We start from the raw sequence: 18724 nt of genomic DNA on the forward strand, positions 1-18724 counted from the left end.
GCTGTGGGAAGCAGTGTGGCAGTTCCTCAAAACATTGGACAAAGAATTACCATAAAATCAAAATTCTAGTCCTAGAAGAATTGAAATCAGGGACTCAGATACTTGTACCCCAATGTCCAAAGCAGCGTTATTCATAATAGTCAAAAGGTGGTAACAGCTCAAATGCCCATCAACAGATGAGTGGATGAACAAATTCTGGTGTATACATAATGGACTATTTTTCATCTTTAATATGTAATGAAATTCTGATACATACTACAACATGATAAACTTTGAAAATACTATACTAAGTAAAATCAGTCAGACACAAAAAAACAAATATTGTCTGATTCCATTTACATAAGGTAACTAGAATAGTCAAATTCATAGACACAGAAAGGAGAACAGAGCTGGCCAGGGCCTGGAGGGATTGGGTAAAGGAGTTACTGCTTAATGGAACTGAGTTCTATTTAGAGTGACGAAAAAGTTCTGGAAATGGATAGTGGTGATGGTTGCACAACATTGTGAATGTACTTAATGCCACTGAATTGTACACTTAAAATTTGTTAAAATGAGGGTGCTCCTGGGTGGCTCAGTCAGTTAAGTGACCGACTCTTGATTTTGGCTCAGGTCATGATCTCACAGTTCATGAAATCGAGACCCACATCAGGCTCTGTGCTGACAGCGTGGAGCCTGCCTGGGATTCTCTCTCTCCTTCTCTCTGCCCTTCCCCCGCTCATGTGCACAAGCGCGCATGCATGCACTCTTTCTCTCTCTCAAAATAAATAAACACTTAAAATATTGTTAAAATGGTAGATTTTATTTATGTATACTTTACCACAATAAAAGTATAAAGGGCCTCAAAAATTGATTATAGCAAATAAAAGTAATAATGTATTGTGGGGATCATATTTGTAGAAGTAAGATAAAGGACCACAATAGCACAAAGGCTATTACTCAGTTCCTGGAGGCACACTATCGTAAGGTTCTTATGCTATATATGAAGTGGCATAATGACACTTGAGGGTAGACTGTGATGTGTTAAAAATATGTATTATAAATCCGAAAGCAGCCACTAAAAAAAAAAAGTTATAGCTAATAAGCTAACAAAGTGTATAAAATAAAATGGAATCATGAAACATACCCAATTAATCCAAAAGATGGCAGAAAAAAAGGAAAGAGCAACAGAGAACAGATAAGACAAACATAAAACAAATAGCATGATGGTTGATTTAAATTCAAACATATCAATAGTCAGAATAAATATACTCTTAACATCCCAATTAAAATGCAGATATTATGAGGTTTCTTAAAAAGCAAGACCTAACTAGATGCTGCTTAAAAAAAATTTGTAGGGGTGCCTGGGTGGCTCAATCAGTTAAGCATCTGACTTTGGTTCAGGTCATAAGCTCGCAGTACGTGAGTTCAAGTCCTCGCATCGGGCTCACTGCTGTCAGCGTGGAAGCTGTCAGCACAGAGCCTGCTTCGGATCCTCTGTCCCCCTCACTCTACCCCTCCCCTGCTTGCACTCACTCTCTCTCTCTCTCCCTCTCTCTCTCTCCCCCTCCCTCTCTCTCTCATCCAGGCGCCCCTAAAAAAACATTTTTTTAAAACCTGTAAATAAGGAAAAACAAATAGGTTGTAAGTAAAAGGATAAAAAAAGATATACCATGCAAATACTAATCAGAAGAAAGCAGGAAGTGGCTACGTTGACATCAGGCAAAGTAGATTTCTGAGCAAAGAGTATCACCAGGGTTAAAGAAGTTTATTTCATGATTAAGAGAACCTAAGAATCCAAAAGGTTTACACATAATAATAAAGCTTCAAAGTATATGAAGCAAAATCTGATAGAAAGCAAGGATAAGTAGACAAATTCATAATTATAGTCATAGATTTCTCCATCATTGACTAAGCAATAGACAGAAAACTCAGTGAAGGTAGAGAAGAGTTAAATAATACTATCAACCAATTTAACCTAATTCACATTTATAGAATACTCACTTTAGCAAAGTACACATCAAATAAACATGGAGCATTAACCAATCCAATCATACAATATATGCTCTCTGACCAAAAAAGGAATTAAATTTGAGATAAATACCAGACTATATAAGGAAAATCTCCAAATATTTGGAAATGTAATAAAATACTTTCAAATAACCCATGGGTCAAAAAAGAAACCACCAGGATAGTTGTTAGAAAGGTTTACACTGAAACCAAATGAAAACACAACATACCAACATTAGGAGCTAAAGCAGGACTCAGGGAAATGCAGAGTCCTAAAGGCCTATATTGGAAAGAAGAAAGGCTTCAAATAAAAGACTTCATTGCCTACATTAAAGAAATCAGAAAAAGAGGAGCAAATGAAACTCAAGGTTCACTTGGAAAGAAATAGATAAACCTAAACAGACTTATATCTGTCAAATAAATTGTGTAGTTTAAAATCTTCCTTAAAAGAAAACTCTGGACCCCAGTGCCTTCAGTGGTGTATCCTACCAAACACCTAAGAAAGAAATAATACCAATTCTACACAAACTCAGAAAATTAAAAAAGAGAGACTACTTCCCAACTCATTTGACGAACCCAGCATTACCCTGACATTAAAATCAGACAGAAAGACACGGAAACTACAGACCAATATCCCTCATGCACATACATGCAAAAAATTCTTTATATTTTAGCAAATCAAATTAAACATTATATAAAATAGATAATACTTGAAGTGAGATTTAACTCAGGAATGCGTGGTGGATTTAAACCTTAAAAATCAATCTTTGTAATTTACCACACTAACACAAAAAGAAAAACCACATGATCACTTTAGTGGATGGAGAAAATGCTTTAGACAAAAATCTAACATCCAGTCCTGATTTAAAAACAAAACAAAACTTTCAGCAAGCTAGGAATAGGAGAAAATTTCCTCAGTCTGGAAGGGCAACAAAAAAATCTACAGCCGATATCACATTTAATATTGAGAAATGGAGTGTTTTCTCCCTAGGTTCAGGAATAAGGCAGAATAACCACTCTCACCACTTCTATTCCAAGTTTACTGGGATGTTCTGGCCAAAATAACAAGCCAAGAAAAAGAAAGAAAAGGGATCTGTATATGTTCCAGCTGCAGAGAGCAGACTGCTCTCAGCTTGCCCAGCACCCGAGAGGAGCGAAGAATATATGAATAAGGAATGTTATCATCCAGGTGGCTTTAGGATCCTGAGGAGTAGAGGGGGACAGCACTGAGGAGGTCTAGATGGATCTAATTTGTGTAGGAGTTCCCTGTAGATAAATTACTGGCCACCCAACCACTATAACCTAGTGTGTAATGGCTGAATGAATATGTAATCAACTGCAGTGTAACTAAGGCATCTAAAGCTCTAGAACTAGTCAGGTGTACCCCCCACCCAATACCATTTCCTTCCCTCTAATCCTACCTGATATTAACAAAGCATTCATAATTCTAAGGATAATCTCTATCTTATTGTGCTCTTTTGTAACTTTTAAATAAATCAATTTATATAGAAAGAAGAAAGAAAGAAAGAAAGAAAGAAAGAAAGAAAGAAAGAAAGAAAGAAAGAAAGAAAGAAAGAAAGAAAGAAAGAAAGAAAGAAAGAAAGAGGAAGGGAAGGAGGGAGGGAGGAAGGAAGGTATATCCATAAAGGAAATGAAGAAGTAAAACAATTGCCTTTATTTGCAGGTGACCTGATCACCTATGTAGATAATTCTATGGACTCTACCAAAAAAAGCTGAAAGAATAAATGAATTTATAAGAACACTACATAAAAATCAACTTTATATTCCAGCAATGAGTTATCAGAAATTTACATTTTAAAAGCAATACCATTTACAACAGCATCAAAAAACATGAAATGCTTAGAAATCAATTTGACAGAAGATATGTAAAACCTGAGCAATGAAAACTACACAACACAGGGGCACCTGGGTGGCTCAGCTCGTTGAGCGTCCGACTTAGGCTCAGGTCATAATCTCATGGTCGTGAGTTTGAGCCCCACATCAGGCTCACCGTTGTCAGCACAGAGCCCACTTTGGATCCTCTGTCCCCCTCTGTGTCTGCCCCTCCCCCACTTGTGCTCTTGTGCTCTCTCTCTCTCTCTCAAAAATAAATAAAACATTAAAAAAACCCACATATATAAAAAAAGAAAAAAGACAAGAAAAGAAACATTAAAAAAAATTACAAAACATAGTTGAAGGATGTTAAGAAAGCCCTAAATAAACAGTAAGATACACCATTTTCCTGGACTTTAAAGACTCAAAATTGTTAACATCAATTTTTCTTAAATTAATATATAAATTAAATGCAATCCAAATCAAAACTCTAGCACACATTTTGTAGATGTTGAGAAGCTGATTTTAAAACTTATTTGAAAATGCAAAGTGCCTAGAATAACCAAAACATTTTTGTAAAAGAACACAGTTGGAGAATTCATAATACTTAGCTTCAAGATTTATTATAAAGCTATGGTAATCAAAGCAGTGTGGTAGTAAGTATAAACAAACATCAGTGAATCAGAATAGAGTCCAGAAACAGATCCACACAAATATCAATTGGTTTTAAATATTCCAAATGTAATCAGTGAGGAAAGGACAATTGTTTTCAACAAATGGTGCTGGAATAAACTCACACCATAATCAAACATGGATCATGGACCTAAATAGCGATAAAACTTCTAGAAGAAAACATAAAATAAAATCTTGTAAGTGAAATATGTCATGGGTTTGAGAAAGACTTCTTAAATATGTCAAAATCAACATAAAGTATAAGAGAAAAATAAATACACTGGATTTCATAAAAAATAAAAACAAGTGCTTCGGAAAAAAAAACTTCCTTAAGCAAATAACAAACCAAAACTGGGAGAAAAATATTTGTAAAACATATATTAACAAAAGAGAACATGTACAACTCAATAATGAGATATAGAACTCAATCTTTGAAAAGGGTAAAATGTTTAAACGGTCACTTTCCCAAAGAAGGTGTACCGATGCCAAGTAAGCACTTTTAAAGGCGCTCAAAATCATTAGTCACTAGGGAAATGCACATGAAATCCACAAACACCATCTCACTAGAATGGCTAAACATAAAAATTAAAGCATTGGTAAGGATGTAGAGAAAGTGGGATTCTCACACACCACTGGAGGGAATGTAAAATGGTGCACCTTCTTTGGAAAACAGTTTGGCAGTTTCTCAAAAAGTTAGACATATACCTATCATATGACCTGGCCATTTCATTCCAGGTATGTACCTAAGGGAAATTAAACTATTATGTGCATATGATGATTTATATACAAATTTTCCCAGCAGCCTTATCTGTAACAGTCCCAATCTGGAAACAACCCAAATGTCCATCAATAGACAGCCAAATAAACTGATTGTGATGTATCCATGTAACGGGATACGACTCCGCAGTCAAAAGAAATAAACATTTGAAACATGCAGCAACATGGGTGAATTTCAAAATGATTAGGAAAATGAAAGAAGCCTGGCAAAAAAGAGCACATACTGAATTATTCCACTTACGGACAGAACCAAATACAAACTAAGCTACAGTGTTAAGAAGCAGATCAATAAGTTGCCTTAGGATAGGGAGGAGCATAAGGGAGAGACTTCCAAAAGGTACAGTGCAGGAAACTTTTAGAGGTGATGGACTTGTTCATCTTCTTGATTATGGTGGTAGTTTCAAGGTTATATGCATATGTCAATTGTACTGTTTCTTTTTGCAAAATGAGGAATTAAAAAAAATGTTTTTTGAGTATAGTTGCCACACAATGTTAAATTAGTTTCAGTTGTACAACCTACTGATCCAACTTCTATGTTATGCTATGCTCACCACAAGGATAGCTACCATCTGTCACCATGCAACACTATTACCATTGACTATATTCCCTATGCTTTTATTCCTGCGACCTATTCATTCCATAACTAGAAGCCTGTATCTCGCATTCCTCTTTCCCCAATTTTGCCCATCCTTCTAACTCCCTCCCCTCTGGCAACCATCAGTTTGTTCTCTGAATTTATAAGTTTATAAGTTTGATTCTTTTCTTTGTTTATTCACTGGTTTGTTTTTTAGATTCTACAAATGAGTGAAATCATATAGTATTTGTCTTTCTCTGACTGACTTATTTCACTTAGCATTATATTCTTTAGCTCCATCCACACTGTTGCAAATGGCAAGATCTCATTCTTTTTTATGGCTGAATAATATTCCATTGTATAAATATAATACATCTTCTCTATCCATTCGCCTATTGATGGACACTTAGGTTGCTTCCATATCTTGGCTATTGTACGTAATGCTGTGATATACATAGCGATCAACTGTACTTTTTAAAGAAGTACAATTTTATTGTATATCAATACACTTAAAATTTGTAAAACTTTTGGGGCATCTGGATGACTCAGTCAGTTAAGCATCTGACTTTGGCTCATGATCTCACAGTTTGAGGGTTCAGGTCCTGCTTTGGGCTCCGCACTGACAGTGTGGAGCCTGCTTGGGATTCTCTCTCTCTCCCTTTCTCTCTGCTCCTCCCCCACTCATGCTTTCTTTCTCTAAAAAAAAAACATTTTGTAAAATGTAATGAAGGACAGTTGGGTGAGCAAACACCATTCTTATGTCCCATCCTTACTTTTTTTGACAATATGTCTCAGTAGGATTTAAGAAATAGTAAAGAAAATGTGACACTTACTTGAGAAAGTCTGTCTGTCTTTGAATTCTCATGATCTCTGTGCTTGTCAAACTCTTCTGGCCAGTTATGTGTGCAAAACTAGGGAACTACAATTAAGGATACATATAAAATCATGGTAAAAGCTATGGTATAGTAAAATTTCATTAAAAATTCATTCTAATGGGCTGTCTTATCATATCCAGCACCCATCTTTTAAAAACCATGACAGAAAAAACATTAAGTACTGATTACCCCAAGTACGTGACATTAAAAATATCAAAGTGCTATTACAATTAGGTATGTATATTTCATTAAAAACAAGAGTTTATAAGAAAAGATATCTGAATTAACCATCAGACAGACCAGAGTTTAGAATTTAAAAACCTAAATTGACCTCCATTTTTCTCAAAAATCTTTGAGATCCTTAGGAAACTCAAAGTAGTCACCTAAAAAAACATATGCAGCAACTGTCTGCTGTTATCCAAAAACATTGAAATCATTTTGATATATTCTTATCTGAGCATTCACTTTGTAACAGGTACTGTGTTTGACACAGAAGGGGGGAAAAATAAATATTACATGGTACCTACCCTCCAGGACCTGAACTGGAATATACACAAAATACTGAAACACTGTAGGTTCAGTGTAGTATGCGTGTGTGTGTGTGTGTGTGTGTGTGTGTGTGTGTGTGTGTGTGTGTGTGTAGTCCCATGGGACCCTAGAGGACATAATCACACTTGCTCCAGGGGAGAAGGGCCTCCCAGGGTGCTAACATCTGAGCTGGGCCTGGGGAGTAAAGAAAAGTTCGTCAAATGGACACAAGGACAATGGGAATCCCAAGCAGAAGAAACCCATTTGCAAAGGCACAGTGGCAGGGCAGTGTTCAGCTCATCCGGGGCTCAGCCGTTTGACATGGTTTGGAAGTCTGAGGGGCTGGAGGAGGAATGTGGAGGGGAGAAGCTATCACTTAAGGAGCGTCTGACACAACTAAAACGGCATTATGTGGCCATTATCTCCTTAACATTTCACAATGACCTTACGAGGTGGGTAGCACTTTCCCCATGTTTTAAATGTTTGTAAGTTTCTTTTGAAACTCAATTTCAATTTCAATAATTCCTTAATAATTTCAAACTTACAGAAGAAGTACAGGGAGAGTACAAATAACTCCTGCATACCCAGCGTGACCAGTTTTTCACATTAACATTTTGCCCGGTGCACTTCCCTTCTCTATCTCTCTCTGAACCATGTGAGAATGGACGGCAGTTACGATGCCCCTTTTCCCCTACATTCTTCAGTGTGCACATCCTAAGAACAATGATGTCCTCTCACGCAGCAATGCAATTATCAAAACCAGAAAAGTTAACAGCTACCCAATACTGTGATCTAATCCCCAGATCTTTACTCAAATGTCATTGTTTGTGCCAATGACGTCCTTCACAGCTATATATTTATTTTTTTCCTGGTTTAGGATCCAGTCCCGTGTCAGGCTTTGCATTTAGTGGTCATGTGTCTTTTGTCTCCTTTAATCTGGAATTGTTCCTCAGTCTGTCCTTACTTTTCATGACCTTGACATGTTTGAATTTAATTTGTAGAATCTCCTTCAATTTGGTTTTGTCTGATGTTTCCTCCTGATGGGATTCAGTCACGCATTTTGGCCCAAATATGAGAGAAACGATACTGTGTCCCATCTCAGTGCCTCACACAAAGAGGCACATATAATCCCCATTTTTGAGATGAAGATACTGAGGGTCAGAAAGGTTGAGTCACTTGCTTGAGGTCGCATCAACAGAATGTGAACTGTCTCAGGTACCTCAGCCTATCTGACCCCAGTAGGGTCTCTGTCTACCACAATACCTGCATGCAGAGCTTAGGAAGCTAGAACTTGTGCTATAGGCAATAGGGAGTGGTCAGAGGTCTTGAGTTGCTTTCGTGTCAGGTCCAACGTGGCATAGACCAGGTGTCACAAAGTGGTGGTCTACTGGCTAAATCTGGCCTGCCGTTGAGTTCCATTTGACCCAGATATACTGGTCCACAATGTTTCAAATTTTGATTTAATTGTTAATATTTACACATAAACAGGCAGGTTTCTGGCTTTTCTTGTAAAATCAAGATGTGGCAACACTGAGCCCATAGGCCTTCTTGTCAATAGTTGGCCGGAGCTGAGTAGAGATAACCCACTAACTGACTGGGGCATTCCACGTTGCTAGAGAACCCCCAACTCTTATGCCCCGAAACTGAAGCCTAGTGTAGGCTGTCATTTCTCTCCCACCCAGGCTGTACCATGCATTTACTCTGCTGTCTAGCCCCTGATGGCACCCCCCAGGTCAGTGCTTAGTTCAGAGACATCTTGTCTTCCTGGTGGTTGCTGACATGTTATAATACCCACCAGTATCATTAATTCTGATGTTCGCTGAAGTATGGTTCAGATGGGATTCAGCTGGAATGTTGACAAGAGTCTCATACCAATAGGAATAAAAAGAGTGGAAGATAAATATTTCGTGGTCCTTTTCTGGCCCCCTTGCTCCTCTGAATTCTAGTCAAAGTCCCCAAATGTGTCTCTAATGTTCCTATTTTTTTAGAGGATTCTAAATGTTGGAGTCTTCACAAATTGTCTTACTCTATCTTTTCCTTGTAACAACTCTATCTGCCCACCCACCATATTTCTTGGAGGGCCACAAAGTCCAGGCCGAGGACCACAGACCCACTAAGGCCTTCATGGAAACCTTAGTAAACAAAAGAACAACTATCCCTGCAATAGACGATCACCCTTTCCCAGTCTTCTGGAAGAATGGTTCCTTGGTTACCAAATGGACTAATTTACGCTCAACACCTGTGAGCAATGCTCACCACTGTAGCCATTATAGTGTATAATACTGATTTTTAGACAGAAAAATATCATTTTGAAGAATGAGTGGCATATGACAAAATGCAATCATAACTGTTTTCAGAAGACAGTCTCACGTGAGCATAATAATTTGTAATGTGTCCAGAAAGAGTTTCTGTTTTTAGGAGATTCTAAATGTTGGAATCTTCACATATTGTCTTTATCTATCTTTTCCTTGAAACAACTCTAGGTGGGCAAGGTAATCCAAATAGTCATACACAAAGAAAATCTCTCTCTCTCTCTTTCTCTCTCTCCCTCAAAACTCAAAAATAAATAAACATTAAAAACAACTTTTTCTGAGGTTGGGTTCTTGGGATTGGTTTGAAGCCCCTCAGATGACTCTACTATACAGCTGTGTTGAGAACCACAGGTGTCTGTGCTCTGGCCCCAGCCTACCTTTCCCACCTCATCTCCTGCCTTGCTCCATCCACACCAACCTCCTGGTACTCCCTCACTTTGCTATTGTTACTGCTGCCAAGATCTTTGCAGGGCTGGCTTCTGTTCATCTTGAATTCGAACATCAATTCAATTCCATTCAGAAGGTTCAATTCAAATTTAAGGAGGCCCTCTCTTGTCACCCCAAATTAGAACCACTCTTGTTCTTCCTCTGTGGTCATTCTCTATCCCACGGGTTTTCAAACTTCAGTATGCATCAGAAGAAGGACCAATTAAAACAGACACTGGGCCCAGCCTCAGAATCTCTGATTCAAAAATCTGGGCTGGGGCCCGAGCATCTGTATTTCTAATAAACTTCCATGTGATGCTGATGCTACTGGTATGTGGGGCCACACTTTGAGAACCACTGCTCTATCCCATTACCCCCACTTTATCTTTTTCATGACATTTGTCACTATTTAAAAATTTTTGTTTGATGACTTACATGTTTATTATCTGCCTACCCCCACCCCCAATACAATGTAAGCTCCCGAGTACAGGGGCCTTTCTTGTCCAACGCAGTATTCCCAGAACTGAAACGGTGTCTGACACATGGTGAGAAGGCTGGGGTACACTGTCTAAAAAGTATTTCATGGGAAGATTAAGAATATAGGAGGTATTTAGTACCATAAAGATTTTCTTTAGAAGTTACCTGAGACTGGCGGGTGGGTGGTCTAGAACCTGATTCTTCATGGTAAGGTGGGATTTCCAGTGGACTCTCTGAGAAACGAAGATCTTTCCATGTTTTAGAGTCAGTTCTTTCACCTACCTCAAGGTCTACAATTATTTAAAAAAAAAATCATTCTGTGGACATCTGTAATTATATATGTAATCATGCAAATACATCTTTATAGTTGGAAACCTTCTAAGTGACCACTGTCATCACATCTTTAACTAGACGTAGCGACTATATAAAGAAGCCTCCACTCAGTGAACTAGCACTAGGAAAGAAAAAATTAGCCTGGACTCAGAAAATAAAAATCTTCCCTGCTACATTCTACAACATTCCACATCAAGCTGAGAAAATAGACAAATCCAATGCCAACGTTAGCAGGAAACACTGTTTCTCCCAAAGACACACTGCAGATGTAAAATGTCATAACAGCCTCCCCCCCTTTTTGAGTGGCTATTGTTTCTTACTTGCTGAGAAACCTTGTGCTCTGAAACCAGAGATAATCAGAAACTTTGCTGATTGAAATCATATCAGCAAGAATCAAACCTCCGACTCTTGCCTGGAGGACATAAGTCACTCGGACACAGAGAAGCAGCCTCAATTTCCAACCTTGGTGTAGAGCATCAGAGAAGGGTCTCTGAATACAACATTCCACATTTATTTTCAGTTTCCAAGGTGAACAAAACCCTGGTTCCCTTTACAATACATACTTGATGGTGAGCACTTTACACCAGGCCCTGCTTTGCTTCAAGTCTGTCAAAATTCTGCTTCCCAAACTCCACCTGCCCCCCTAACCTTATAACTGTGTCTTTTCCTTTATTTGGTGAGATGCCCCATGATTCCTCTGAGGTGTGGTATCCCTTGTTGCAATGGGTCGACAAATCTCACTTTGTTGGACTCCTTGATTATCCCTCTTGGTCTTTTTTTTATTTTAATATGAAATTTATTGTCAGAATGGTTTCCATACAACACCCAGTGCTCATCCCAACAGGTGCCCTCCTCAATGCTTAAACTGTTAGTGAGGACAGCACTAAGACTCAGATTATAGCTTACTTTTCTATTCCAGTATTTCTTATGCTAACCCTTCTTCACACAAGAAAACCAGCAGTGAACCTGTTTGGTGGTTTACAATTCTAAGCCTTACCTTCGTCCCGCCATGTCATACTTGGAGACTTTCTAAGATTAACATTCCAACCCTGTTTATTTTCAGCATTCTTACATTTCTTCCGTAGTTTTGACCCAACAAACCCATTTTTCAATTCCTAGGAATGAAGAGAATTCATGTCAGTCACTTCATTACACCCATTTAGAATGTGAAAATTAAAAATTGCCAGGTGGAGACAGTGTCATGGTATGTACTTCTTGCTGGGAAGGGTTTACAGTAGTTTTTTACATAGTAACCTCTGTTTCACTTTACTCTGAAAACACACAGCTTTGTATCTGGGCCCTTGGCTGGCAGCATGTCTGGTTGGTAGGGACCAGCAGTCAAACAGCCAGGAACAGCGGCCAACAGCAGGACATGAAGGCAGGATGTTACAATCATGGCAGTCTGGGGAATAACAAAGGGACCACCAGATCCAGGAAGCAAATAAAGGGTGGGGTCAGACCAAGATAGGACTTAAGTACAATACCTGCTCATACACAATCCTTATACTATTCTCCATGAACTTTCTTCTCCTAGATGCAGCCGGTTATGGCTTGTTCAAGCCTGAGCCCCTGCTGATGCATCTAGGCTCAGCCTCTGCTGGATGCCCCTGCCCACGGTAGATCTCTGATCTGATCACACTTGAACCCCACACTATACCTGCACCCACTGCTCTGCTCCCACAACCACCTCTATGGGCTCTGGTCCATCCTTGGGCTGAAGGGACTCCCTCACAAACTCCCAGTCATCCCCATCAAGACCTCCATGACTGAGACTTGTTGGCTGGTTGCCTTACCATGGGTTAGCCCATCCTCTGGCTCTTGGATCTATCTCACCGATCCCCACAGCCCAGGGACTGAAGTTTCAAACATCCTTGTAGATAAGTCTAGTTCACTCTCTAAAGAGGTGAGGCTTTGGTCACAGATGGTTTCTACTAGTCTGATGTATCTGTTCAACAAATGTACACTCACTGCCTTCTCCTGCCCACCTCTATGGAAGGTAATGAGTATGGCAGTCATGCTCTCTGCCACCTTGGAATTTACGCCGCATGAAGAAGACAGACAACAAGCAAAGTAATCACATATTGAAAGCACTATACAAAAGGAGAAGGCCTGGATGCTAGGGCAGCAATGATAGCACACAACATACAGAGTCTAGTTTGGCTGCCATATATACAGGGGAGTCACAGAGCAATAAAGGATTACTGAAGACAGAAACTGATCACTTGGGATACCAGGCTAAAGGTTTCTGCTTTCATCAATAGGTAAGTGGGGAATCAATGAAGATGCTGGAGCATGGGCCGTGATGCTGGGTAGGAATGTCTAATGTGCAGGATGAAACACGTGCAGGATGGACTGACCAACGGGTGGGAAATCACTCTGCAATGGCCACTACTGACCTCAATTATAAGGACATGTGAGCATAGGGTACGAAATGAAAAAGAAGATGGGATCGCTGAGAAAGGAGGAACCAAGAATATGGTGACTATCTGAAAGTGCTACAGGTTCATTACTTGCCTGCTTTGAAGAATCTTTGAGAATATTTTCAACATTGTCTTCAGAAGACACTGTATTTGGTGGCTCATAGCCCACCTGAAACACCTTTGTTACAATGCCACTCTGTCTGCAGTCCCTGAAAATTATTCAAAATAGAAAGAGCCTCTGTGTCACACAAAGCTTCAAAGAAAAGATGGCTAACAATTAAGAGAACTCTATGAAGTTCCTTGGCCTCACTACTAAGGTTATTATGTTTTAAACTGGAAAAATCAAAGCACAACTTTTAAAGTCCTTCCTTACCCTGTTCTCAGTTAGATTATCTACTGCTGTGTAACAAAGCACTCCAAAACATAGTGTCTTCACACACAAACTGGGTTAGCCAGGCCCATCTGGGTAGCTCTCATTTGTCATCTCTCACATGGTCAGACAGATATCAGTTAGACTGGAGTGAACTGAAAGATTAGCTCAGCTGGATGTCTAAAATGCTTTCTTGGGGCACCTGGGTGGCTCAGTCGGTTGAGTGTCTGACTTCAGTTCATGTCATGATCTCGTGGTTCGTGAGTTCAAGCCCCGCGTCGGGCTCTGTGCTGACAGCTCAGAGCCTGGAGCCTGCTTCCAATTCTGTGTCTCCCTCACTCTCTGCCCCTCCCCCTCTTGTGCTTGCACTCTCTCTCTCTCTCAAAAATAAATAAACATTAAAAATTTTTTTAAATAAATAAATAAATGCTTTTTCCCCTCATATTCAGAGCCTGGGCTAGCATAACTGTAACAGCCGGGGGCTCGCCAGTCTTCTTTCTCAGCCTCGGTGTCTATCTGTCTCTGTTTCCCTCTCCCTCCCTCTTATGGTGGTTAGCTTAGGCTTCCTCACAGTATGGATGGCTCAGGGGAATCAGACATCCTTCATGGTGCCTGGCTTCACCCAGGGTTTATGTTCCAAGACACCATAGCAGAAACCGTAATACTTCTTTTTATCTAGACTTAACATCATTTCTGAAGCATTTTATTGGTCAAAAGTAAGGTGTAGGGCCAGCCCAGATTTAAGCAGAGGGGCTTTACTGGGAGGCATGGTTTATTGCGTTTTTGGAGTCCGCCACACTCACCATAAGATTTCATACCTTAAGCCTCAAACTATTCTAAAACAAAGAGTGGGGTTACCAATAAACCATTCCATGTGAGCCAAGAGAATTTTCCTTCCTCCAGCTGAAGGTAGCATCTGCTCTGGCAAGCTTAATTCCTTACATACCAGCAATTTTTCAATGTATTCATAACATTTCACCATTAATCTTGTTCCTCTTGGATACAATAGAAAGCAATATAGAGGTGCCCATAACTAAAAACTGGTGGTGACTGCATCTCAGCACCAGCAGCTTGCCTAGACTCTTTTTTTTTTCCCATTTATTTTATTTTTATTTTTTTAGAGAGACAGAGCACATGCAAGGAGGGGAGAGGAATATAGGGGGTGCAGAGCCTGACACAGGCTTTATCTCACAACTCTGGGATCATGACCCAAGTTAAAATCAAGAGGTAGACACTCATGGGCTGCCTGGGTGGCTCAGTCCATCAAGCATCCAACTTTGGCTCAAGTCATGATCTCGTGGTTTGTGAGTTCAGGCCCTGGGTCAGGCTCTATGCTGACAGCTCAGAGCCTGGAGCCTGCTTCAGCTTCTGTGTCTCCCTGTCTGCCCCTCCCCCGCATTCGCTTGCGCTTGCGCGCCCTCTCTCAAAATAAATAAACATTAAAAAAAAAAAAAGTTGGCTGTTCAAACAAATGAGCCACCCAGGTGCCCCTCTTAATTTTTAAAAACAACTTTATTGAGGTATAATTTACATGACATGAAACTCACCTATTTTAAGTATATAGTTTGAGAATATTTAGCAAATTTATACAATTGTGTGACCATTACCACAATCCAGTTTTAGAACACTTCTGTCACCCCCCACCCCAAAAAATCCCTTGTGCCTGTTTGAAGACACTCCTTGCTACCAACCCCTACCCCAGGCAACCAATGATCTGTATCTTATCCCTATAATTTTACCTTTTCCAGACATTTAAAATGAATTTCACCAGAGCACCTGGGTGGCTCAACTGGTTAAGTGTCCAACTCTTGGTTTGGGCTCAGGTCATGATCTCACAGTTTGTGTAGTCAAGCCCCACATCTGGCTCTGTGCTGGCAGCATGGAGACTGCTTGGGATAATTTCTCTTTCTCCCTCCCTCTCTCTGCCCCACCCGTGATCATGCTCTCTCTCTCTCTCTTGCTCTCTCTCTCTCTCAAAATACATAATCATTTAAAAATTAAAAAAAAAAAATTTAATTAAAAAGATGTCACCACACAAATATAGTCTTACATGTCTGGGCTCTTTTACTTTTCCATGTCCTAAAATGCTTTAAATTCTTTGATTAAGTAAATCTTTGTAAACACATAAACATCAATTCTAAAACAGTTGAGAAATGTTAAACATTAAGCAATATACAAGTTTCAGGCTACATTTTTAGAAGAAAAGAATTATCAGAAATACATAATTCACGTCAATCACCACTATCAGTGAGGGACAATACTGAAGAAATAATATGATCAATGGATACTTGCATGTTCATTGGCTGGAGCGATATACGGGTGGCTAAACTTTAGGGAAGCACATGTTTTGTTTTGTTTTGTTTTGTTTTATTCTTAATAACAAAACCAGTTTTACAGGTACAGAAATCTGGACGCAGATACAGATGATCTTTGCTTAACTCCTTCACTCCAACGTTCATTTCATCTAAATGTTCATTTTTGGGCTCAGGTCTGTCATCCAATATACATACAGTCGTCCTCCTTGCTAGCGCACTTCCTGGACACCACAAACATCTCCATTCAGGAATCCTTCAAAGTCTGGATAACTGCAGGGCTCCCTGAAATGTGTGCTTCTAGCCCCCACCCCATCACGCTGAGTAGAAGCCTGACTGCCCAGCCACTTGCTCTACTCCTGGAAGACATGGGTTGTCTCCACCACAGCCGGCACCTTCCATGGGGACCCAGCCAGGGTTCTCACCCATGGACTTTGCTCCCTCCAAAAGGAGCCCAGAAACTAGCTTCAAATGTCTGCTAAGTAGAAGGATTTCTTGACTGCATATCAAAAAAGGCTTAGGTTTGGGGTTGGAGCTAGAAATCCTACTCAGCCCAAATCTCACTTGAATACACATAAATTTTTTCAAGGATTGAAATCAGAGGCCTTAAATATGGATCTTTAGGAGGAGTAATAGAAGGTACATTCGACAAAAATAAAATAAAATAAAAAGTTACATGTAGCTCTGTCCTCACAAAGATTATTATCCTCTCAATAAAACAACAGAATTACTTGGATGATTACAAGAGGTAAGAAGCTGGATCTGTAAGAATTCTGCAACTTGTCCAGGTCGGGTTTTCTCAATCTACTGAGAACTACTGAAACTTCAGGTTCGATAACTCTGTTGTAGGAGGCTGTCTTGTGCACAACATGGTTAGCAACATCCTTGATCTCCACCCATCAGATGCTACCAGCACACTCCCACTTCCAGATGTGGTAACCAAAAATATTTCCAGACATTACAAAATGTCCCCTTTGGGGCCGAATTATGCCCAACTGAGAATCTCTGGTTTAGGAACATGAAAGGGTTAAGTGGAAACCACTTACCCAGGCAGGCAGAGATTTTTCAAATACAGAAGCATGCCTTTTGAGTTGGGTCACACAACAGCAATCTGCTAGGCCTTTGTTAAGAATCTGAATAGCAACAAACAACAATAACAGCTACTACATGTGCGATGCCAAGTGTATTGCCTCTGATCTTCACAATGGCTGTCAACTAAGTTTTATTAACTTCATTTAATAAATGGGGAAACTGAGAATCAGAAGGCCACATAACTTATTCAAGGTCAGACAAAGAGGAGCAAGAGAACTGGGATTAAAGTCCAGATCTGAAGGTCAACAACCTCCATCCTCTGTCCCACTGTCCAAACTACCTTTCTTGAAGCAGTGTTCTTCTTGCCTTTGTTGCTGCCTATGGAGATGACATCTGGATCTTTCCTCTACACGTTATATCCGGCACAGGGCTGCAGAGGGATGACCATGACATACCCTGGTAACCTGCTAATGAGTTTACTTCATTCCATTTCTGTAAAACTGGGATGTCCCTCATGGAAGGAAAATGGCTTTTCTTAGGGAACTCTGGCTCCCCCAACCACCTACCTTCAGTTCAAGACAACTTTTACCTCAGGGCAGCTCCATTTATCTTAACCGCCATATAAGGTAACTGACAAAGAAGGGAGAACCACCCAAGTTCATTCTCAAAACAATGATGATATCAAAGCGGGAATTTCCTGGCCATAAAGGTGGCTTTTAAACAAGCAAAACAGATGTCAGAAAGTTTACAGACCCTGGACTAGACCATGATTATGCACCATTAAAACCTAAAACCTGGGGCACCTGGGTGGCTCAGTCAGTTAAGCATCTGTCTATTGATTATACAGCTCAGGTCACGATCTCACAGTTCATCGGTTCCAGCCTCGTGTCAGGCTCTGTGTTGACAACGCAGAGCTTGCTTGGGATTTTCTCTCTCTCTCTCTCTCTCTCTCTCTCTCTCTCTCTCTCAGCCACTCCTCCTCCTCTCTCTCTAAATAAATAAATAAACTAAAAACCTAAAACCACCCCTGCTTGCTGAAATGCCCCCAAGCTCCCAGCCCCTCCTGTTCACCTGTGTTCCTCATTGACCATGCTCTGATGTGAAAATTCATGTATATATATAAGGACACATGAAGGCAAACACGTCCTTTTATTTCATTCTAGAATATGACACTTTAATAAAAATATATTTCATAGGCGCCTGGGTGGCTCAGTGGTTGAGTGTCCAACTTCAGCTCAGGTCATGATCTCATGGTTCATGAGTTCAAGCCCTGGTTCGGGCTCTCTGCTGTCAGTACAGAGTCCACTTCGGATACTCTGTCCCCCTCTCTCTTTGCCCCTCTCCCTCTCAAAAATAAAATAAACATTAAATATATATAGATATATATATATGTGTGTGTATATATATATATATATATATATATATATCTATATATATTTCAGGGACACCTGGGTGGCTCAGTCAGTTAGACCTCCAACTTTGGCTCAAGTCATGATTTCATGGTTTGTGAATCCAAGCCCTACATTGGGCTCTCTTCTGCCAGTGCAGAACCCGCCTCAGACCCTCAGTCTCCCCCCCGCCCCCTCCCCCACTTGTACACACTCTCTCTCCCTGTCAAAAATAAACAAGCATTAAATATATATATATATATATATATTTATATATCATATATACATATCATATATGTAAAACCCTGGTTTGTGAGCATAATTCATTCTGGAAACATGCTTGTAGTCCAAAGCACTTGTATATCAAAGCAAGTTTCAAGAACCATTGGCTCAGTTGTGATCATGTGAC

General features: G+C 39.9%; 1 protein-coding gene across 14 annotated transcripts in view; it reads right to left on the bottom strand.

Moving 5' to 3' along the window:
• DZANK1 (double zinc ribbon and ankyrin repeat domains 1) overlaps positions 1–18724 on the bottom strand; it is a 71410-nt gene that overhangs the window by 42911 nt on the left and 9775 nt on the right. For 13 of the 14 annotated variants that reach the window (XM_045053923.1, XM_045053922.1, XM_045053912.1 and 10 more), the window contains 4 exons: positions 13308–13422; positions 11791–11908; positions 10626–10750; positions 6676–6761 (listed from right to left, as the gene is read on the bottom strand). In XM_045053923.1, coding sequence (XP_044909858.1) covers positions 6676–6761; positions 10626–10750; positions 11791–11908; positions 13308–13422 — 444 coding nt within the window. The remainder of the gene's footprint in view (positions 1–6675; positions 6762–10625; positions 10751–11790; positions 11909–13307; positions 13423–18724) is intronic. The other variant, XM_045053921.1, reaches the window with a different exon arrangement.

Source organism: Felis catus, chromosome A3 (assembly GCF_018350175.1).
Source record: "Felis catus isolate Fca126 chromosome A3, F.catus_Fca126_mat1.0, whole genome shotgun sequence".
NCBI lineage: Eukaryota > Metazoa > Chordata > Mammalia > Carnivora > Felidae > Felis > Felis catus.